The 24,093-nt window shown below is 51.0% G+C and overlaps 1 protein-coding gene across 3 annotated transcripts; it reads right to left on the reverse strand.

Annotated features, from left to right (window-relative positions):
- SPATC1L (spermatogenesis and centriole associated 1 like) lies at positions 1–22,584 on the reverse strand. Of its 3 annotated transcripts, XM_027857452.1 has the most exons (6): positions 22,523–22,584; positions 19,297–19,529; positions 11,633–11,719; positions 6,354–6,698; positions 1,309–1,460; positions 1–404 (listed from the first exon to the last, which is right to left on the reverse strand). In XM_027857452.1, exons 2-6 carry the CDS (start codon positions 19,511–19,513, stop codon positions 78–80), a joined length of 1,128 nt encoding a protein of 375 aa, XP_027713253.1. In that variant the 5' UTR covers positions 19,514–19,529; positions 22,523–22,584; the 3' UTR covers positions 1–77. The 3 variants fall into 3 exon arrangements, with proteins under 3 accessions (XP_027713253.1, XP_027713250.1, XP_027713251.1); XM_027857449.1 differs by lacking the exon at positions 11,633–11,719; XM_027857450.1 differs by lacking the exons at positions 11,633–11,719; positions 22,523–22,584 and adding an exon at positions 21,352–21,430.
- Between the last annotated feature and the right edge of the window lie 1,509 nt (positions 22,585–24,093).

Below are 24,093 nucleotides of genomic sequence, written 5' to 3' on the forward strand. Positions count from 1 at the left end.
CAAGCACTTGTATTGTAAAAAAATTGAGTATCTGAGTATTGGGTTTTCCAACGGCGATGGGAGTCAGCGCAGACCTATCACCAGGCAAAGAGAGGCTTGCTGTCTTCTTTGGAGATCTCGCACAGACAGTTGAGGAGCAGCAAGGAGTCTCCGAGGAACTTGGGGGGCACGATGTCGATCACCAGCTTGCGCAGAGCCGCGGGGTTGTTGTGCAGGGGGTTGGAGCGCAGGTCGGGCCTCTGCTTGAGGATCCCATAGGTGTTGATGAGGAACTCGCTGAAGACCGGGTGCACCTCCCGGTTGTAGCCGAGCTTTTCCAGGCGTGTGGTGAGCGTCAGGTAGCGGTGTGTCAGGTCTCGAAGCTTCTTCTCATCCACGGAGCCATCCAGAGATTTTACGGAAGTCTGCAAAGGGAAAGACAAGACGGGGGACCAGGGGGAGGAGAGGACGCGCCTGGTGGGCACCACGCCCTGCCCTGCCCATCGTCCCCTTCCCACCCATTCCTTCAAGGCTGGAGATGTTCAGCGTCGATGCTCTGAGCGCCTGCAGCTCATGGATACAACCAACAGATGTGAAAGTGAGTGGGAGTCCAGGCGAGAGAAAGGGAAGGTAGTCGGGGGTCTGAGAACCACAGATCTCTGGGCCCAGGACGCCATGCCAACCCAGAGACCAGCAAAGTGCCAGGAGGCTTAGGGCCAACCAGCTGACAATCCCAAAATGACTTGGTAGATGGTCTTTGACGGTAGCTATGGTTAGGGCGGTTAGGTGGCACCATAGTGCACAGAGTGCCCAACCTGCAGTCAGGAAGACAACTTCAAACACTAGCTGAGTAACCCTGGGCAAGTCACCTCACCCCGTTTGCCTCAGTTTCCACATCTGTAAAATGATCTGGAGAGGAAATAGCAATCTACTCTATCTTCGCCCAGAACCCAAAATGGGGTCACAGAGTCATAAATGAGTGAACAAAAACAATGACGAAAACAGTTCTCATCATCATGACCTCCCCCTCCCTCACCCCCAGCCAGGCTGGTTATCAGACATTCAGTCCACCATCAGGCCCAGAGCCAAAGAGGAAGCTTTGGGGGTACTTTGTTGTTGGGAATCAGTGAGTACAAAAAAGGCCAAGTCATTTATAATTCCAAATTCCCTCACAAAGGCTGAGAACCAGCTCACCTTCTGGGAGGCTGCAGGGGCCCCAGGGTGGAAATGGGGCCAAAGCCAAGGCTGGCATGAGAGAATCCCTGGGTCCTGGCCAGCCTCGGCAGGCAGCCAGTGAGAACAGTCAGAGGGAGGGGCAAGTGGTCCTACCTGTTTGATCTTCTCAGGAATATTGGACACAGTGAAGCCATAAAGCCTGGTCACTCCTGGGAAGACGTAGGCCAGGATCCGTCTGTCTAGCTGGAAGGCTATCTCCCCCACGATCCTCCCATCCTTCTCAGCACCGGTAAAGCTCTGTATTTCTGTGGCGGAGCAGAAAGGGAGAAAGACAAAAAGGGAGGTAAGAGACAGGCGACGCCCGTGGGCAACTTGGCCCCTCACAGGGAGATGTCCGGCTTCTCTCTTTGGACTCATGTTAGTCTTTTTAAGCAACTGCCTGAAAATGTGAATGTGTCCTATAAACAGGAAGTGTCCAAATCTATGGCCAAGACACTAAGAATGTCAGGCCATGTATGTTTATCTCCTTCATTGACTAATAGAGACTGTGATTTCATTGGTATGAAAACTCCCTCCAGTCATGTAGGTTGGCACCATTTCTACAAATTCTCGTCTGCCATAGAGGTGCCCAGAGCACAGCCAGCCTTGTTCAAGGCCCCGTAGCCAGGAGATGAACTCAAGGCTTCATGTCTCCGGGGCCAGCTTTGTGATGCACTGAGCCCTGCTTCCATATTCATGTGTGAATGCTGCCCACGCTCACTGTCTATTCTGTAGACAAATGGACACTGGGGTGTTCCTGGCAGAAATCCCACACAGTACCCCACACTGATGACAAGACAGATGGGCAGAAAGAAGTTGTTCAATGTCTTCTCTCCCCTTCTCCTTTCACTCACCAGGGGACCTGAAGTGGGGCCATTCCTAACATGAGCACAAGACCCCTGACAAGCAGCCATCCAGGAGGGAAAGGAAACCCACAGCATATTTTGGGAAGCCCCTTGGACCTTAGGGCAGCCAGCTTGTTGTTCAGAAATTCTCCCTGACATCCAGCCTCCATCAGCCCCTTGAGGTCTCTACACATCATTCTTGATTCTGGCTTCTGGGGCCAAACGAAACAACTCTGAACCCTCTCCCACAAAACAGCGGCTGTCTATGCCTGCCAACTCAGGTGTTCTCTTCTCCAGGCTAAACCTCCCCACTTCCTTCGATTGTCCCTCAAATGGCATGATCTGGAGGGCTTATGATCACAACAGCCCAGAAGTGATCTGATAAAGGACAAAGGATGGAGGGACTTCCAGCTCTGTGTGTGTGTGTGTGTGTGTGTGTGTGTGTGTGTGTGTGAGAGAGAGAGAGAGAGACAGAGACAGAGACAGAGACAGAGAGACAGAGAGAGACAGAGAGAGTTTGTAGAAAAACATTCCCAAAAGTTTCAAGCAAGTCTCAAGTCTCAAACCTAGCTATATTAGGAAAGAATAAATCTCAATTCTAAGACACTGAAACAAAACCAGCCCCCTCCCAGATGTGTGGATGTGACCAGCATTACAGTGATGCCAGTGTCCCCAGGCAGTTCGGAAGCTCACAGCACCCACCAGGCACAGCACTAGGTCCCAGGGATACAAGGACGAAAGGGAAGGAGCCTCCATTCCACCAGGGAAGGCCGTGTGTCCATAGAGAAGCACGTACAGACCATGCACCCGATAAATTCCAGGGGATTTCAGGGCGATCAGAAAGGGCCCGCTGTGGCTTTGAAGGAAGTGAGGGATTCTAAGAGATGGAGCCAGGAGTGAGCGTGCTACGGTCGCGGGGGACAGGACGTAAAAAGGAGCAAAGACGAGAGAGGGAGGGTGACGTGTGAGGAGCAAGAATGGTCACGTGGCTGCACCGAAGATGAAGAACGCGTATAAAGTGGGAAAAGCAGCTTGGGGCGGGGCCCTGAGTCGCTTTGGCAGCCGTGTCACAGACGATGGATTGGAGCGGGGAGGGCCTCCGTCAGCCCCTCTGGCATCTCCTTGTCCTGGTCTGGTTCACAGCGCTTTGTCCATACTTAGCTGAATCTAGTCTGTACCACGGGGAACCATCAGTCCTAGAAGACTGGAATCTCCATCAGCAGGAGACTCGGGGGAGGGGCTGGGAGTGTCTAGTGGAAAATGATCTGGCGGACATGGAAGCCTATGAGATTTGGTGCCATGGCTGCCTTCAGGAACAAGGCGCCACTGGTCCCTCCAACCTCTGTCTGTCCTGCTTAGGCTCACATCTGGCGGGTTGGATTGAGCCGAGGAAAATGCTGCTGCCTCCTCAATCCGTTTCTTCTCCCAGATATCCCCCTGGACCAAGATACCCACTGAATGGGTTCTGAAAAACCACTTGGTCTGATGGATAGTTTCTGATTATGACCCCTGGCGCTGTCTTTCACATACAGACTACTCAATGGATATTTGTAAACTGATTAAATAATGCGATGAAAAGCAATTCTATTTGATTATTTAAATAGTAAAAGCCTAACCCTGGAATGCTTTCCTCACAACCACCTGGTAAAATCAATAGCAAAAGTGTGGTGCTCTACTAGGAAAGAAGACAGAGGCTCAGCTCCGAGACTCAAATGAAGGCTTTCTGCGTCCGAGACCATCCCTACACCGCCTCTCCACTACAGAGTCCAACAATGTGTAGCACTTATGTCGGGAAAACCCAAGGAACTGGGAGACAGGACAGTCACAGCCCTCTCCTTCTCCACGAAAGGTCTGGTTCCTACTGGCAGCAGCCTCTGCCCACCTTCCCCGACTCCACCAGGAGCCCCAGGGCAAGTGTTGCTCCAACTCTAATCCCCTCCTAATAAAGTAGCAGCAGCAGTAATAGCATTTATATTGACTCTGGGCAAGTCACTTCACCTCTGCCTGCCTCAGTTTCCTTGGCTGAAAAATGAGAATAATAATAGCATCTACTCATAGGGCTGCTGTGAGGATCAAATGATACAGTACTTATAAAGTGCTTGGCACACAGTAGGCATTTGATAAATTCTTGGCAGCTAGGTGGCGCCATAGTACATAGAGTGCTGGGCCTGCAGTTAGGAACACTTGGGTCCAAATACAGCCTCAGACACTAGCTGTGTGACCCTGGGCAAGTCATTTAATCCTGGCACTTTGTCATCAGGCACAGGCTCGGGCAGCTATGGCCTCTTTGTTGCTGTTGCGTTCGGTTCGCTTCACACACTAATAATACTTGTCTAGCACATGTGGAGGGTCTAAGTGGCTTGTGAATTTAGGTTGTTTTACCTCAGTTTCCCCATCTGTCAAATGAGCTGGAGAAGGAAATGGCAAACCGCGCCAGTGTCTCTGCCAAGAAAACCCCAAATGGGATCACAAAGAGTTGGACAGAACTGAAACAGCTCAACAACAACAAATAAATGCTTATCTCCTCCCCTCCTCTATGACGCCTCACTGCCTCTGATACCCTCTCTTTAACAAACAGATGGTCTGGAGGTTTCCAAGGCAGCCACAATGTCACAGAAAAACCATGAAATCACAAGAATGCTGTCTCTGAGAATGACTGGCCATCTGACCTTGGCTAAGTCCCCTCTAAAATGGGGAAAGTGGATTGGTTGCCCTTTAAAGTTCCCCTCCAGCTCTGGCATTCAGTGGTTCTAGGTTCCAATGGAAAAAAAAAAACAACCTAAATTCACAAGCCACTTAGACCCTCCACATGTGCTAGACAAGTATTATTAGTGTGTGAAGCGAACCGAACGCAACAGCAACAAAGAGGCCATAGCTGCCCGAGCCTGTGCCTGATGACAAAGTGCCAGGCGAGGCAACGGCCTGGGGCCCTTCGCTTCTACCCTGCCCATCCCTCCTTGACAGTTGAAGCCCAGACACAACCTGATGGGCAAAGAGGGTGGTCGAAAGGCCCTGATGAAAGCTCGCTATGCCTCCCTTACCCAGTGAGGCTGAGGAGAGCGCTGGCTTTTATGGATGCCAGGCACATGGTAGCTTCCTCCCATTCTCTGGGCTCTTAAACCTCCCAGGCCTTTTCCAGAAGTTTGACCTCTGCTTGCCTTCCCCAGTTAGTGCTGATGCAATTGATTTGTTGAACCTAAGTGCAGACCTTTGCATCGATCCTTAGTATGTTTCATTTTATTTGTCTCATCTTTCCAGCCTGTTGAGATCACTGGAGTTCCAGCCTATCAGCTGCACCCCCTGCCCCCATCTGACATCTGTTCAGTGGGCCAGCATGGCCCCCACCTTCCAATGGGATAAACAGAGGAAGTTTATCCCCAGGAGTTCACAGCTAGATGACCCTGGAATGCTTTCCTCACAACCACCTGGTAAAATCAATAGCAAAAGTGTGGTGCTCTACTAGGAAAGAAGACAGAGGCTCAGCTCCGAGACTCAAATGAAGGCTTTCTGCGTCCGAGACCATCCCTACACCGCCTCTCCACTACAGTGTCCAACAATGTGTAGCACTTATGTCGGGAAAACCCAAGGAACTGGGAGACAGGACAGTCACAGCCCTCTCCTTCTCCACGAAAGGTCTGGTTCCTACTGGCAGCAGCCTCTGCCCACCTTCCCCGACTCCACCAGGAGCCCCAGGGCAAGTGTTGCTCGAACTCTAATCCCATCCTAATAAAGTAGGGGCTTCCCAGAGACCTGAATGCAGAAGAGATGCTGCACACACCTTTCTTCTTTGCCAACCAACCCCATAAAGGTCTCCAGCTGGGGGAGAGCCATTCCACTCAAAACTCAAGGATAGGAAGGCCAGATGGGGGGCTCCTGCCCAGAAATGGCCTTGCTAAGGGAACCCTAAGTGCAAATCATAGTAATAATAACCAGCATCCTAGAGCCCTGTGAAGTCTGCAAAGGGCTTTATATATGTCATCTCATTTTAACTAGCCCCATTTTCCCAGATCACACAGACAGTGAGCACCAGAGAGCCAATCTGAACCTGAGTCACTACTGACTCTTCCCGCTCCATGTCTCTGCCTCTCATGTGGCAGGACAAAGGCTGGCTCTCACACAACAGTCTCATGCCTTGGATTATAAAGTCCATGAAGGCAGGAGCCTTGGCTACTTATCTTGTACCCCCAAATGCCCACCCCCAGCATCAGCTCTCCCTGTCCTGAGGATGGGCTCTCCAGAAGGGGAGGGAGGTGCTCTATGCTCATCACCTCCCTCCCCTGCCCCCACTCCCCTCGTCCTGAAAGGTCCCCATACCATTCAAATAATAGCTTTTTCTCATCTTATCCCCTCCGGGCAGGCCACTCTCAGAGAAACAGACTTTCTTCTGTCGGATCTCCTTGGACTCAGCCATTGGCTTATCAACCATGCAGTCCTGCATGTTGCTGAGCAGCTGACTTAGCTTCTTTTCCGTGGTTCTTGAGGAGTAGATGTCTGGAGGGCTGAGAAACCCCTTAAAAGCCGCCTGGGAGGGAGTGTTGCAGGTGGGGGAAGAGGCGTCTTCCTCATTGGAAATGTTGATGTGGGAGTAGAGCAGGTCCTCCAGAGCCGACGGCTGCAGCTGTGTGGACACCTCAGGGACGTTGATGAGTCTTCCGTATTCTGCAGCCGAGAGAGAAGGAAGAAGAAAAGGGTCACCAAGCAGGCAAGGGGCAGCTCCCTGCGCACCCATGGGGCCCTGGGAGAGTGTCGGGAGCTGCGAGGGGGCTCAGAGGTGGCCTCGGGCACCCCAAAGAACGGCCCTCCTGCCACTCCTGCCCCAGCCACACACACAATGTCACACACACAATGTCGCACACATGTCACACATGCATGTCAATCATGCGTACAAGCTCACAATGTCACCTACAGTGTCACACGCAAACACACAATCTCGCACACACGTCACACATGCAATGTCAGTCACACACAAGCTCACAATGTCACATACAAACACGTCACACACAAACACACAATGTCACACACACACAATGCCGCACACATAATGTCACACATGCATGTCAATCATGCATACAAGCTCACAATGTCACCTACAAACCCACAGCATCACACACAAACACACAATGTCACACACAAACACACAATGTCAGTGTCACACATGTCACACATGCGTGTCAATCATGCATACACGCTCACAATGTCACCTACAGTGTCACACACAAACATACAATGTCGCACTATGTCACACATGCAATGTCAGTCACACACACAAGCTCACAATGTCGCACACAAACACACGTCACAAACACACTATGACGCACACACAATGTCACACATGCATATAACATCAATCACACACACAAGTTCACAATGTCACATACAAACACACAATGTCACACACACAAACACAATGTCACACACAAGCACACAATGTCAATCTCTCACACACACACACACACACACACACACACACATCATTTGACATCCTCCAGAAGGAGTCCCGGGAATGGGAATCTGAGGCAGCCCAGACCACTGTGAGGCATCTCTCACCATCAGTGATTTTTCTCCAGGTCCAGCTTGACTCTGCCTCCCTGCATCCCCCCACCCCTCTACTGCTCCTGGGTCCAAGTCCTCTGGGGAATCCCCCTTCCACGCCAGCCTTTCCATCAGGCTGTCACTGACTAGGTGGAGCCATAGGGAGAGTCCTAGATGGGGAGTTGAGGACCTGGGTTTGAATCCCATCTCTGGCCCTTAATAGCTGGCAACCTTGGGTTAGCCACCCCTCTTCTCTGGGCCTCAGTTTCTTCATCTGTAAAACAAGGGGCTAGATGAGATGAGTGCTAAGTCTGTAGCCAGGGATCCCTTTAAGTCTTCCCTTGTCCAAGAGAAGTCTGAGACTGTCCTGAGTTCTCCAAGGGCAGATCCCAAACCAGTCCTCCAGCCGTGTTTCTGCAGAGAGTTCCTTGGGGCTCTTGCCTGCCTGGTCCTAGCCATGCAGCCTCTCTCAGCGTAGCTGAGAACCTCAGGCATTTTCCATCGACTGAGTCTGTGGTCCACTCAGAGCCCCAGGTCATCCTCTGGTATTTCCAAGCACTGCCCACAAAGTTGCTTTTTTTGTGACCCAAGCTTAGGATTCTACATTTTTCTCTATGAAATTTCATCTTGCTATATTTGGTTCCACGTTCTCAAGTTGGGCTTTTTTGTTTGGTTGGTTATTATTTACAGTCTTGCCTCTTTCTTTTTTTCTGTTTAAATTATTTATTTAGTATTTTATTTTTCTCTGATTACACGTAAAAACAATTTTTAACATTCATTTTTAAAATTTTGAGTTCCTAATTATTTTCTTCCCTCCTCACCCCTCCCTCATTGAGAAGACAAGAAATTGTATATAGGTTATACATGTGTAGTCATGCAAAATATATTTCAATATTAGACATGTTGTAAAAGAAAACATAGACCAAAAAACCCTAGAAAAATACAGTTTAAAAAAAGGCTGCTTCGATCTGTATTCAGACTTCATCCATTTTCTGTCTGAGGACGGACAGCATTTGTCACCCTAGGTCCTTCAGAGTCGGCTTGGATCATTGCATTGCTGAGAAGAGCCAAGCCATTCACAGCTGATCGTCTCACAACGTTGCCGTTATTGTGCACAATGTTACCTGGTCTTGCTCATTTCACTCTGCATCAGTTCACGTAAGTCTTCCCAGGTTTTTTCTGAGAGCATCCTGCTCATCATTTCTTACTGCACAATAGTATTCCATCACAATCATATACCTCAACTCGTTCAGCCATTCCCTGATGGATGGGCATCCCTGCAATTTCCAGTTCTTTGCCACCACAAAGAGAGCTGCTATAAACATTTCAGAACATATGGGTCCTTTTCCTTTTTATTTGTATCTCTTCTGGGAGTGGTATTTCTGGGTCCGAGGTATGCATGATTTTATAGCTAGCCCTATGATGGCTATGGATAGAGTTGGTTGCTTCGTCTGAAAACTGACTGTTCATATATTTTGATCATTTATCAGTAAAGGCACGAGTCTTGCCTCTTTCTGAAGAGATTAAACCCCGAGGAGGCAGGAGCAGGCTAGGGATGGGCCATCCTAGTCTTAAAGAGTTCTAGTCTGCGTGGTGTGAACACCCGAGTCTTTCCAATGCTCATTTGAAGCCACTTGGCCCAAACTGATAGTTGGTGAATTCAAAAACATGTCCTCCCACTGTGGTAAAGCATAGACAGAGAAACTGGACCAAGAAGGGGGTCCTGTGAAGAGGGGTGTCCTGCTGGCCTGGCCAGCAGACCCTCAGCACTCAGACCAAATGCAGGCTGAGAACGAAGACCACCGGTCTTCACATTCTCAAGCCTCCCCAGCTCCAGCCCAGGCTCCATTCAGCTACCAAAGGGATTCTCCCAAGGAGCAGGTCTGCCCATGTCAGCCTCTACTCAGTAAACTCCAACACTCCCTGTTCCCTCCAGAATCAAATACAAAATCCCGCTTGGTCTTCAGAGCCCTTCCTCACCCGTCCCCTCCTTCTCTTTCCATCTTCTTACACCTTAATCCCTGATGTGCCCCTCAATCCCGGGACACCAGCCTCCTGGCTGTTCTGCCAATAAGACCCTCCTTCTCTCAGCTCCGGTGTTCTCTCCGACCATCCTCCATGCTTGGAACATGCTCCGTCCTCTAATCCAACTACTGACCTGCCTTTAAGTCCTGCCTAGAAACCCCCTCCTGCAGGATTTCTCACCCAGCTCTTCCCAATGTCAGGGCCAGCTCTCTGCTCATTATTTCCTATTTATCCCATCCAGAGCCTTGTGGGTATGTTGCCTTCCCCGTTAGATTGTGAGCTCCTTGAGGGCTCTATGTATCCCTAGTGCTTAGCACTGTACCTGGCACATAGTAGGTGCTTACTATGGAAGCCCTGATACAGTGTGCAGGTGCCTGCTATCTGTCCAGTGAGAATGCAGGCCCCACTCTGAGACTCTCACAGGAGCGTGGGCACCGTGGGCATCTCCTCTCATGTCCAACAATAATAATTCACACACTGCTTTGAAGTCTGGGAGCATTATCTCTGACCCCTCCTCTGGCCTCCTGGAGCCCATCCACTACACAGAATATCTTCTCTTCATTGTCTTCCCCCACTTTCCCTTAAGCCAGCTGTCTGTCTGGTGAAGCCCGTGGCCCCTTCTCGGATCCACGTTTTTAAATCATTAAAGGAAATGCTGAACTTCAGGTAGAAGTTAGTGAAAACAGAGACCACCCTTTTCCACCCAACACATTCCCAGCGACCCCTTGGAGACCTGCGGGCTTTGCCTTCGGAGAACCCACCCGAGGTCCACTGGACACACTAGGTCTGAACAAAAAACCCAGAAAAGTCCTTGGTCTGCCATTTCAGGCTCTCACCAATCTGGCTCCGATGTTTCTTTCCAACCTTTTCTTATCCTATCTGTGGTTATTCCCCAAATTTGACCATCTACTTCCTGTCTTTCTGTCTTTGCACAGGTTATACCTCCCATAGTCACCTCTCAGAGTCCTTCCCTCCCTGAGCTCAGCAGCCACCCCCCTTCCAGGAAGCCTTCTCTGATGCCCCCCCTCCCAGGTGTTAAGGCAGTCTTCTTTCTCATATCACCTCCTTCAATTGCACTGATTTGCTGCTCTTCTCCCTTCTCCCTTCCCCATCCCAGGTACTCACACCTGGACCCAACAAAACGTAAGCTCTTTGAGAGCAAAGACCACTTCATTTTGGCAAATAATAGCAGCTCAATAAGTGCTTATTTGGTAAAGTTGGGTCTAATATTTGAGAGCAACAATCCAATCACCATGTGCCAGTCATAATCACCCCTAGATTTTCCGCTTAAGCCAGATCAATGGAATTCAGACCCCTGGGACCACATGTGGACCTCAAGGTCCTTGGGTATGGCCTTTTGACTGAGCCCAAGTTTTACAGAACAAATCCTTTTACTAAAAAGATTTGTTCTGTAAAGTTTGGATTCAGTCAAAGGGCGGCACTTGAGGACCTAGAGGGCCACATGTGGCCTCGGGGCCGCAGGTTCCCCACCCCAGCCCTAGGGTCTAGAGGAGCCACTTGGCTCCAGGAAAATGTCTTTATAAAGAAAGGGGGCTATTTTCTTTTCTCAGAAAACCCAGTGTGTCCTGAGGAGGCCTCCCCCTTTTTGGCGGGGATGTCCAGGAATCAGAGCCAAATACCGTGGCCAACTCAGAGCACCCGGTAACACCTGTGCCCTCCCTCTGTTTCCTCCCAATGGTGTGTTCCACCTTTACAGTTGACTATACTACTTATCCTGACACTGAATCTGTAAACCCCCTTAAATTCTTACAGAAGTAGGTAAGGAGCTACAAACGCTAAAAAGAAACGAATTGTAAAGTGATGACTTTAATGACATCCGAGTGAGGGTCATCCACTTCAAAGCTGTCCCCCTGGGAGCTTCCAACCTATTCCAGCAAAGCTGTCAAAGATGCCAAAGCAGGGCTGGAATTCCTCACGTCCCAGGGGGACGTCGCAGATGAGGATCGCCCTTCTATCAGCCCTATGCGTTGTCGCCAGCCCTTAGAGACCTACGGGGACAAAGACGGGGTTCATACCTTGAGAGGCAGATGAGGCCTGTTTTACAGATGACTGAACTGAAGCGCACAGGAGAGAAATGAGGGGCTCCGGGCTCAAGGCTGGCCCTAGGTAAAATCGTGAAGTGACTGACGTTGTCTTCTGTCTGTCCATCTCCCTGCTGCCCACCCCGACAGGTTGTCGCTTAGGCTCTGCCCTGCATGTGGCCTCGTGCCTTCCCACCCCATTTCCCACCCGGCTTGGCCAAGACTTGACTTCAAGGCTCAGCTCAGGTGCCGCTCCTCCAGGAAGCCTTCCCTGGTCCCTCCTGAAATAACTCTGCCCTTTCTTGTCTGTGCACGTGGTTTCTCCCCCAGAGGGAAGGAAACGCCTCAAGGACAAGACTGTGTCATTTTTGTCTTTATACCCTCAGTGACTAGCAGGGCGTCTGGCCTGAAGTGGGCACTGAATGGAATTGTCACTGAATAACACGGAGGAGAGTGGGTCTGTGCCATCACACCCTTCCTACCACCCTTTGAGACACCTCTGGGCTTGTCCACCTTGCCCTCATGTCAGCCTACAGTTGCTCAGAGCTCCTGAGGATGGTGACCCCTCTAGTCTGACAGGAGGGGATAACGGGATGAAGTATACAGCACGGTAGGTCATTGCTGCAGAGGAGGGAACACACATTTACCTTGGGAATCCGACCCAATCCAATCCAACCCAAGAAGCATTTATCAAGTACCTACTACATGCAAGCAAGGCCCTTGCACTAGATTCTGGGGGTACAAAGACAAAATGAAAATCAATCCCTGACTGCAAGACATCCTACGGACAGCTCTGTGCATGTGTGTGTATATGTGTATATACATGTATACTTATAATGTATAAGTATACATAAACACTTAACGACTTAAATGTTGCACATGCATATATGTGGTATACATATATTTATATATAATACATATACATACATGCGTATATACATATGTGTAAGTATGATTATTTGAGGAGAGGAAAAACAAAAGCGTGGACGATGCTGGGGCTCAGGAAACGCTCTCAGAGAAGGTGAATCTAGCCGCCATGATTCCATGGTGCCGAGGGAAGGAGGAGAGGCACACTGGGCATCAAAGGCAGTCTGAGCAAAGATGAGAGATGGAGCATGGGGTCCGGGGAGCAGCATGTTTGCCGATGTACTTGGATCCAATGAAGGCAGGAGTCTGACTGCAAAGGGCTCCCCAAGGCTCCCCTGGAGGAGTTGGGGGGTTTTCTAGCCGCTGTTGCCTCTGAATGGACATGGAGGGTGAAGGACAGAAAAGAGTCAGGGGGAAGGAAAATGATGAGCGTGTATGAGTGAATGGATGATGGCGCCCTCAGGAGAAATGAGGAAGCTTAGGAAAGGGGTGGGTTTATAGAGGAAGATGGTGAATTCCACTGAGTTTAAGGTGTTTCCAGGACATTCAATTAGAAATGTCCAAGAAATATTTGGTGGTTTGGAGTTGGAGCTGAGGAGAAAGATGAGGACCGACCTGGGAATCATCTACATAGAGATGATAATTGAGAGCATGGGAGCTGAGAAGACAATGTACAAAGAGAAAAGGAGAGGCCCCCAGCCTTGGGGGATGGTTAGGAAATCTGTGACAATCCAACCAAGGAAGGGAACCCAGAAAGAACCTGGCCATGAAAATCCAAAGGAAAAAAAAACGCAACCACTGTCAATGGTGTGCAGTGTCTGAGAGGTCAACAAGGAGGAGGACTGAGGGAATCCTGTGCAAGGTAGCAGGTAGGACATCAGTGAGACCAGATCGCCAGGGGCTGAGAAGCTATGAGAGGACAGTCACCAGAGGGCACATATGCAGGGGACCTTTTCTGGGAGATTGGCATAAAAGGAAGGCGATGACGGTAGCGTGAGGAAATGGTTGGGTCAAGTGAAGCCTTTATAGGATGAGAGAGACCTAACTGGGTATCCTTGTAGGCAGCAGAGGAGGAGCCAGAAAGTAGAGACTGAAGATCACAGAAGACGACCAAAGGAGAAAGTTCTCAGCGGTGATGGAAGGGTAGGACAAAGTGGGCAAGGAGACGGGTGGACCCTGGACAAGGGCCGTGTCTTCCTCAGAGACTGGAGCAGAGGAGGAGAGCACAGACAACACCACTGAAGGCTTCAGGGAAGAGAAGGAAGATCACAAGCGATGGGAAAGGCCACTATATTCTTGGAAATTTAAGCGACGCTGGAGGCATTTAAGGAGGGGGTTTGGCACACTGGGAAGAGTGTAATAGAGGATCAGTTTGGGAAGAGTAAAAGGATGGCTGTGTCCCGGTGAGGACCCAGGCTGCATTTTTATGTGACTTCTTCCACAACGTCCCTGGGTGTTGGGGGAACATGAGAAAAGGCACCCACGAGCACAGTGTCTCCTTGGAGGAGCCAAGCTGCTTTGAGGGCGAGAGACTGGAAGCAATGTGAAAGGAAGCAGTCTCAAAGGGAAATCTGTGGGTGCTAGAACGCGGTTTCCTGGGGGTGCAGCAAGCTAGGAGCTTAAGAGGCTGGAATGAATGGAAAGGAATGAGTAGAGAAGGGGACACTGGTAACCCTCAAGCAAGCCTGCCCGAAGTGAGAAGGAAGAGGCAGATGTGTGCTGGCCGTGGGACCATCTGACTGGCCTCCTTGACTTGGCTGGGCACCTGGGTCAGTAAATGTCTGATGGCTGGACCTCCCAGGACCTGACTGAAACTCGCATCTGGCACCACTTCCCTTCCTTCATCCCAGCATGGTGGGGATAAGGTTTAGTCAAGATTTCTTGCCTATGGAGCCAGGCCTTGGGTCCTCTTGCCTGAGGCTCTGGTCTGGGTAAGGGGTCCGGTCCAGCGTCAGCCCCTCCTTCCCAGCCCAAGGCCAAGGGGATAGAGAACTGGGGCAGCGCTGCAGCGTGAAGAGAAGCAACTGGAGAGCCAAGAGGGCCCTTCCACCCACTTCCAGGGGCCAGGTAGTGGCTAGAGCGCGCGCCCGCCCACAGCCAACCAAGACAGAGCCCAGCAGGAGGCCCAGGGTCCTGGGCTGTGTTTGCTGTGCTGGTGTTGGAGGCAAGGGGGGAGGTGAACATGCAGAATGGGCTTTGGGCTCTGGAGAGGACGTGGCTGGGGACTTTACGGGCAGGAGAGGAGGAAGGTCAGGGAGTCTGAGAAGTGAAAGAGACTTGGACAGTCACTGTGTGAAGGACTGCGTAGTGAGCAGGCCAGCCCGGAGGCAAGCGCCTCCTTGTGCACCCCAGGCCCATCTCCTGGAGAGACGCGACCATGGGGACCCGGCCATGGCGTTTCCCTTACATCTTCCTGCAGCGCTTGTTGGGAAGCCTGAGACCTGGAGCAGAGGAAGGGGGAGGGGAGTGAAGGTGGCGCAGGCTTCGAACTGACGCCAAAAGGCATCCACCCCATGAGGTCTAAACCCTGCTGGGAACACGGTGTAACCAGAAAGAGATAGAGGCCGCCTGGGAGAACAGACAAGGCTAGAGGGAGCAGGATGAAACGGAAAAACATGACCTGCGGCATGAGGGACAGTTGGGATGGGCAACCAGGAGAGGGGAAACTGAGGCGCCTGGCAGGCTATCATTCCTGCTTCCCTCTGAACAGCCAGGGTATCTGCGAGAGAGCCTAAAGCTACCCACCAACTAATCTTTCTAAATTTACACCAGATTCGCTGAAAAGATTCCTCTTTTCCCTTTGGAATTCAGCTCAGCATGGCTTAAAAGCATTTAGGGAAACTGCATCTTCCACCTGCTCCTCAGGTCTCCCTAGATCACCAGCTATCTCCTGGGCCTGTTGGCCTAGTAAAGACAGAAGGAAGTCATAAGAATTTTTAACAGAAGAATCTGTTAAGAGCGCCATGTTTTCCCAGGATAACAATAGAACGGTTTGGTTTTTTTCCCAAAAGACATGGAAGTCTAAGTTACACAGAAAATCATTTTTTCACCCTCAGGGCCCATTTCATTCTGGGAATGAAACAACAAAGAGCAGCCCCACCTGCCAAAGAGGCCTGAACCAGTCAAGGATCTTGGGATGGTCTTGAAAAGAGCCAGGTTTCCCTGCTGTGCCAATTATGTAGATGGATTCAGCCGTCAGCCACTCTCAGGGTCAGCCCAGGTACCCTGCTCGTCTGAATCCAGTACCTCGACTGTTAAATCACCTCTAAATGTTCCAGGACTCCGGGCCATCCGCCCCCTACATCCCTCCCCTCCTTGCAGTCCACGTGGCCTTGCCTGCCCCTTCGCTTCCCGTCTTCATTTGCCTCCGTTATCGCACATCGTATCATCCCTTCATACCGAGGCAAACCCCTTCCCCTATTTCAAATTCCTTCCTAAAACTTGTCTTAAAGTCCAGAAGGTCACTGGCCCACAGGAAATGGAAGGGACCTCAGAGGCTATCAGCACAAGCCATCCCTGAACCAGAATCTCCTTCCTCCTCTCTGAAACGTGGTCATCTTTGAAAGACCCTCACCTTGCCTGCCTCCAGTGATGGGGAGCACGCCCTCCGAGGGTGGGCCATTCCACTTCTGGCTAGCTCCTATCATGAGGAAGCATTTCCTGACATCAGCCCAACTCTGCCCTGCAAATGGGTCCACCCACTGATTCCCATTCTCTGCTCCCCGCTGAGGCCAAGCAGCACCTCTAATCCAAGTGACAGTCCTTTGGAAAAGGTATCAGGTCTTCTCTCCGTCAAACCAAATATCCCTGACTCTGTTGCTCCAAAATCTGAAAAAAAGAGTCAGTGCCAGCACTTGACCTGATACATCCATGAAGACCAAGAGGAAATCAACAAAAGCTGACCCTCTCTAACATTTGTAACAAGCCTTCATCATTTCCAACTGCCAGACCCGTTTGTTCCATCTTATCCATCCGCATGACTCAAGCATGGAGAAAGCTATGTCAGCTTCTTCGTTCCATACTCTCAGTCAGCCGGTGCTCCGGGCAGATTAAGGAAAGAAAGCTAGGAGGTAACCCAACTTGTACAGGTCACTTCGGGCTCGTAACAAGACAAAAGGATCTTGGCGATGAGTGGGCTGCAAACGCGGATCCCAGTTGGATGAGCCCATGACTCCTCAGACCTTTTCCTGTGGCCCCCGCCAGAAGTCGGGGACATCAGATTTTTATCATACCTACCCTCCTCCTGCCCTTACAGCTCGCTGAGAGAAAGCACGAAGAGGGAAGAATGCCAGGCAGTGGGAGGGCAGGCATAAACTCGACAAATGACCGTTTCCAGCAAAAATGAAACCACCGGCTCAATTCCACATTGGCGTGAGCAAAAGGCACCCTCAGAGGTTATAAGCATTCCCTGGAATAACGTTCTTCCCCAATTAATTAAAAGTCAGTTTACTCACTGTTCCCTCTGAAAGGCAGGTAAATGTGACCTAGTATGCTTGACCTGGAAAGGATCATTAGGTCTCATCATGTCTGACTCAATCATATGACAGAAGAAGAAACTGAGGCTCTGGGAAGGGACACAATGATCCTGGACAAGGTCCCCCGGGAGAGCAGCAGCAGAGCCGGGCCTTGGCCAGCCCAGAGCTCTCTCCACTGCCCAGAAAGCTGAATGCCCACATACAGGAATGTTTGTGGCGAAGCAAGCGCAGGTTCACAACCCAAGTCACTCAGTAGGAGAGTCGTTCCCGTCTTTTTGCGGAGGACTTTGCAGTTAGCGGCCAGAGTGCTTTGTGTGCATACCTGCAGCCCCACAAGAGCCCTGTGAGGTAGGCAGGACAGACATTACCGCCCTTGTATTTTATGGAGGAGAAGCTGAAAGCAGCTCAGAGAATTTCAGGGACTGGGCCAACGTCACCCAGCCAGCTAGGGCCAGAGCTGTGACGACTCACGCCCACATCTTCCAACATCCAGTCCTGGATTCCTTAAGCCAAGGCCTGGAGGGGAGCCTCCAGCTTGGACTGGCTGCTTACAGGGGCAACAGAGATGAACAAGAAAGGCCCCTGCCCTCACGGAGCTCCCCTAACAACAGGTCGAGAGGCATACGAACAAGGACCTCTAGGCACAGGATGGAGATGGAAGGGGGGGGCGACAGCTGACATTCACAGCACCTGAAGGCGTGCATGGAGCACTTCGCATGACCTCACGGGATCCTCTCCACAGCCTTGGGAGGTCATTACCATTCACTCCATGACCAGCATGGGAAAGGGCAGGCTGACTGCAGGCCCGACAAGAGTCCAGTATGGCTGAAGTGGGAGTGGGCGGCTGGGAGGGGACGTCAAAGAACAGCAGAGGGAATGGGAGCTTTCCTCCCCTAACCAGACTGGGCTAGCTCGTGGGCACTGACGGGCTACTGGGCTTCCCAGGCTTTCTTTGATTCTGTTGTTTATTAGGACCAGGCAGAATCACCCTGGCCTACAGTGGGGGCTGGAATTCGACCCTTCCCTTCAGAGGTCGTGTACAGGGGGGCAGCACCCCTTCTCTCAGCAGTGTCCAGCTCTGCCCACAGGTGTGCTGGTGAGCCTCTACCTGGCTTAGCACCTGCCCTCTCCATAAGGAAAGAAGCTTCTTTCCCCTTCCTTCTGCGGAAACCTTTCCAAGTTGGATTCATAGGAAAGTCTTCTTTTGTTTAATGAAATATCTCTTGGAGGGGATGTGGGAAAACTGAGACTGTAACGCATCATTGGCGGAGTTCTCAACTGATCCAACCATTCTGGAAAGCAATTTGGAACTACACCTAAAGGGCTATAAAACTGTGCATACCCTCTGATCCAGCAATACCACCACTAGATCTGTATCCCAAAGAGATTAAAAAAAAAAAAGGAAAAAGGGCCTATTTGTACAAAAATATTTATAGCAGCTCTTTTTGTGGTAGCTAAGAGTTGGAAATTGAGGGGATGCCTATCAATTGGGGCATGGCTAAACAAGTTGTGGTATATGAATGCAATGGAATATTATTGTGCTATAAGAAATGATGAGCAGGATAATTTCAGAAAGACCTGGAAAGACTTCTATGATCTGATGCAAAGTGAAGTGAGCAGAACCAGGAGAACAGTATCATTCAGTGAAGAACTATGAATGACTCAGCTCTTCTCAGCAATACAATGCTCCAAGCCAGTCCCAAAGGACTCGTGATGAAGCATGCTATCTGCCTCCAGAAGAAGAATTGATATTGAATGAACACAGACTGAAGGAGGCTAGTTTTCACTTTCCTTCTTTCATTTTTTTCTTTAACCCAAGTCTTTTTGTACAAAATGACTAATATGGAAATGTTTTACATGATTGCTCATGTATAACTCATATCTAATTGCTTACCATCTCAGGGAAGGTGGAGGGATAGAATTTGGAACTCAAAACATTAAAATGTTTTAAAAAGATGAATAAACAAATAGTTAAGCAATACAAACAAAGTAAAAAAATTAATCAAGATGAAAGATCTCTCCTCAAACCCCTGACTCCACAGCACCACATGTCACTTTGAAGGGCCAGGTTTTGTCTTATTGGAAATAGAATGTAAGCTCCTGGAGGACAGGGTTGTGCCCTTTGTTTATCTCTGCTCCCCCAGCCCCTACCACACTGTTCTGCTATAGGTACTTGATAAATGGTGAATAAGGAGCAAGCCCCAAACTGAAACGTTGCCATGTCCGGGTGGCCTCGGACCGCTGCCCACCAGCCACCATGTCTGGGTGGCCTCGGACCGCTGCCCACCAGCCGCACCACAGCCACCTCCCACTTACCTCCAGCCCCAGGGGAGCAGGCCTCGGGGTATCCTGGGACTTTGGGGAAGACGAAGTCGCGGGTGTCGCGGCCGTCTCGGTTGCGGCTGCTGTGCTCGTGGCAGCTCTCGCTGAGGATCCTCTTCAGCATCTGGTTCTCCTTCATCAGCCGGACCTGCTTCTTCAGGTCGGCGTTCTCGCTCATCAGTCTGTTCATCAGCTCGTTCCCCTCTGCCATAGCCCTCTTCTCTTCCCTAAAGGAGAGTTACGCAAGGCTCCTTCACTACTTTTAGGTGGAAAGATGGCTCTCAGGTCATACTCAAGAAGTCGGCAAATACTTTAATGTTCCATGACAAGTACGGGGCTTCTACAGGCCTGTGATGTCACACAGCCTTAAAGGAACAGGCGAGGTCAGAGAAGACCCGAGGGGAGAGGCCCAAGCCTCCTTCCTCCTCGGAGGAGGACCTCAACGCTCTGGCTCCGGGCAGGCACTGAGCCACAGCTCGCCGGAGCTCAGCTAAAGGACATCGTGGAGACCCATCCCTAGCAGAAATCTCCCCCCACAGGGCCAGTTGGCCAGCTGAAGTCATGCGCTCCCCAGCAAGCAGAAGCAGCCATCACACTCATCCTGCCCACAGTCACAGAGGGATAGGCGAGGTCATTCGAGCCACAGAATCGAATTCAGAGTTGGAAGGATCAAAGATCAGCTCATTCATTTTAAAGGTGGGAAAATAAAACCTCAGAAAAGGGAAATCCAAGGTTTCCCAGCTTGTGAGGGCCAGAGACGAGATTTGAACCCAGGTCCCAACTCCCAACCCCAGGCTCTGAGCGACTGTCAAGGAAGCCTGAAAACCAGGCAGCAGCTCACGTGAGGAGATATGGCCGTGGGTCTTGAAACAGAGCTGGGCAGCACATGCTCCCGGTTGGCAGTTCCCTCCCCTCAGTTACCCTTCCCAAGGCCCTGCCCGGCTTGGGAAGGAGCCTGGGAAGTCTTCGAGTCCACCCACAGCTCGTCCCCACCAGGGCTTCCCTCTACAGAGCTTCCAACAAAGAACTTTCTTAATTAACGTCCCAGGTTTTTTGCTCTTCTAGATCCCGAGGGCCACAGAACCACCCACAGACAAAAAAATTGGGTTGCTTCTCTCCCTCTCGAAAGACCCTCACCCATAATCTCCTAGGATGTAACACAGTAAAATGATGCTTCAAGCCCTACAAAAAGGGGACAAATGTACACCTAACGTCTCGATGCACTATAAAAATACACCCTCCCCCCACCTAAATCTTTAGTTGACCTAAATCTCTTATACCACCAGTACCAAGGGCTGAAATGTTCGTTAACTGTAACTCTAGGAGCCTTGCTGTACTCGAAAGGAGCTTGGGCTTCGGTGACCCCGGATGAGGGCAGCTTCGTTCAACAGTCCCAAGGACTGACATCGAGTGAGGCGTATGATGGAGGGACGTAGGCTCCTCGAACACGCGGGTTCACCCATGTCAGAAGCAAAGAGCGAACCCCGTCAACCGATGGGGAGTCTCTTCCAATGCTCCTCTTAATGGAGGACATTGGACCGATGGCCTCCCGCCCTGCAACACCGCAAAGCCTCCTCAGAGGAGTACTCTAGCCATCCACACAGAGAGAGCAAAGTGGATGACAAAAGAGTGGACTAGGCAGCCTTGGAGTCCCTTCTAGCTACGATCCCACAGCTGCAGGAAGAGGTGGGGCAATGCTTTCACTGATGCCTCCAAAGACCGAGTCTTTGCAGCCACCACGTTCCAGGGCGCTCTATTCTTACGAATCACGGAACGGCACAATCTCACGAAAACCAAACTGCAGACGGGCCGAAAGGCGATGGAAAGATGTCCCCTGGGGAGGCTGCAGCTCACCCTGCCTGCCCAGTACCTGCTCCTCCTTCGGCTGCTGGGACGCTGCACCCTCATGGTCTTCCTTCCACTGCCGAGTGCTTACGCTCCCTTGTCCTGCTTCTCTCTCCATCCTTTCCCCCTGCCCCCAGTGATCTCACACGTTTCTATGGCTTCAATTATTACCTGGACGCAGAGGACCCCCAAATTCACATCTACCTTGGGCCAAATGCCAGGGAGAGGGCTCTCCCAGGACGGCCTACAGGGACCTCAAACAGACAGGCTCAAAATGGGGTTCTTCCTCTGCCCGGAGCCGCTCCATCCGCCGATGGCTTCCCCATCTTCCCTGCCTCTGGGGGGAGGGGGGCAGTCACCTTTGGCTCCTCCCTCCATCGGTTCTGCCTCTGTCTCTTTGGAACCTGTACCGCGTCCTTGCTCCTCCCCCACAATCACTCCAGACCAGGCCCTTACCTCTTCTCACCTTTGAAAAAACACACTTTATTGATGCCTTTTGTTTACATGAGTCATTTCTGAATATAATTGTGCCCCAACCCACTGAACCTTCCCTTGTGACAAAACCAGCTGACCCACAGACTGCATCTGACAGTGAATGCCACATTCTGCCCCCGTGGCCCCCCATCTCCTCCACCCACATTTTTAAAGCTTCTTTTACTGACCTTCCTGCCTTCAGTCCACACTCTCCCTAATACTCTTCCAGGCTGTTGCCTAATTCACTCCCCACTTCCAAAATGTTATGTACTGACACCAAAACCTGGCTCTCAGAGCCTTGGAGACTCCCGTTTCCCCAGGAAATAAAGCCCAGGTGGCTTGTCTGGGGCCCAGGCTGGGTCCAGGAGGAGAGGTTGTGAGGACATCATGAACACCAGGCTTCTTTCTGCATTGGTCCGCAGCGAAGGAGTGGATTCAAGTCTCGACAGGCAAGAGCACGAGACCCAGCGAGTAAGATGAAATGTAATAGGGATAAAGACTTTGACTTAAATTCAAGATTCTACCTCCCAGGTGCCGGATGGGGTGTGGACAGTGAAACGGCAATGAGCTGAAGAAAACCCAGAGGTCCTAGCAGACAGCAAGCTCGATGAGCACTAACAAGGAGATATGGCAGGCCGGAAAGCCATCCAACAGCAGGGGGCCCCTATCCTGGGCACCACAAGTTGGGAAAGGCAGTGTTAAGACTGTGAGGATCCCGAGAAGGGCAATCAGGCTGGTGAAGGGAGGCCATCCGAGGGTCGGCTGAGGATGGAACAGGGATAGCGAGGCAGGGGACAGCTCTGGGACACGCCGTCTTCAAGTTTTTGTTAGTCTGCCACGTTCTTGGGGGCAGGGGCAGACCCACAATGGAGGGAACATGGAAACTGATGAGTGGACGTACCTTTGGATGGGAGGCTGGGGAAGCACTCCTGGGCCTTCTCCTTCAGGTGCAGGGTGGCTGGGGCAGACTCTGAGATTCCGAGTGCGCAGCGATGTCGTGGTGAAGCTTCTGATGGTTGGCAGGCCCAGCTGCTTCCCAGGAGACAAGGCTCCCTTCCTCCCTGTCTTTCAGGAGGCATAGGAAGAGGGGTGACAGGTTTTGGGGGGACGACACGCTTTCAAATGAACAGGCCTGGAGAGCCCTTGAAAACGGAGCTGGGAAGGGAGAGGGCACAGTGGATGAGGCAGGGGCTGCAGGACCCTCACACAGGGCATTCTACACTGCAGCGTCGATGGTGAGACCCCAGGTATGACCTCCCTCATTCAAGCCCATCTTGGGCTCAAAGGAGATTGGCTCCGGTCGGAGGTGTCTAGGGAAGGAGGGCAGGGCACCTTGCCCCAAACCACCCGGACGTCAGCCTGGGACAAGAAGGATTGGGGGAGGTGTCTCTGGAAGGGCAACTGAGTCCTGAACCCAAGTGGCCAGACACCACGCAACCAAGGCAGGCCTCCCAGGTTTGAGAGCAGAAAGCACGCAGGTCACGGCCAACTCGCACCTGATCGCTGAGTCTGCCGGCAGGGCGCAGAGGACACAGCCATTGGCAGGCTGGCAGGCAGGCCTCAGTCTCTGGGGAGAGGGGGAAGGGGGGATATTGGCCCAGTGGACCGCTGGGAGGGAGATAAGCACGATGCCGTCTCCCCCCACCCTATGGCTGTAGCACACTGACAAGAGTCAGCCTTCGAGTAGCTAAGAGAAGACGTGGGGGTGGGAAAGACTGAGCAACATCGTCTGAATCCAAGGAGAGGCCGGAGGAAGGAGACTCCAACAAAGACATTGAGAATTCAAGTTTTCACGGCAGTCAAACACTAGCAAATGTTAGAGAGAGATGACAGTCAAATGGACAGTCAGAAGCTCCCTGACAACTGACTAATGAAGAAAGAAGACTCAGAGAATGCTTACACAAAGCTAAATGCCAACAAAACATAAAAGAAAAGAGTATTTTAGAAAACGTAAAATACCTAAATGGGCAAAAGAGTAAATAAAGCAAGCAAACCCATCTCAGGAAAGCCGCCAAAAGGCACCAGACAAAATGGCTTCCCGAGAGAGAATTCCATCAAATAGTCAAAGAACAATCCCTCTCTCCTCTATAAACTGCTTCCAAAAACGGAGAAAGGCTCATCGAAGAAGCCAAATCATGGTCCTCATCTTCAAATGAAGTTCAACCCTATTAATAAATGTCAATGCAAAAACATGGGCAAAAGACAGGAATAAATCAGATCAATTTTTTTTTGTTTATTTGTTTTTTCTAGGCAATGGGGTTAAGTGACTTGCCCAGGGTCATACAGCTAGTAAGTGTTAAGTGGCTGAGGCTGGATTTGAACTCAGGTCCTCCTGATTCCAAGGCCGGTACTCTATCCACTGTGCCACCTAGCTGCCCCCTAGATCCATTTTTAAACAAATATAAAAATCATGTTTATATCAAAAGATGGAAAAAAAGACTGGATAGAAAAACCACATGTGACGTTATGAAC

Source organism: Vombatus ursinus, unplaced genomic scaffold, assembly GCF_900497805.2.
Source record: "Vombatus ursinus unplaced genomic scaffold, bare-nosed wombat genome assembly UNPS02012147.1, whole genome shotgun sequence".
NCBI classification, from domain to species: domain Eukaryota; kingdom Metazoa; phylum Chordata; class Mammalia; order Diprotodontia; family Vombatidae; genus Vombatus; species Vombatus ursinus.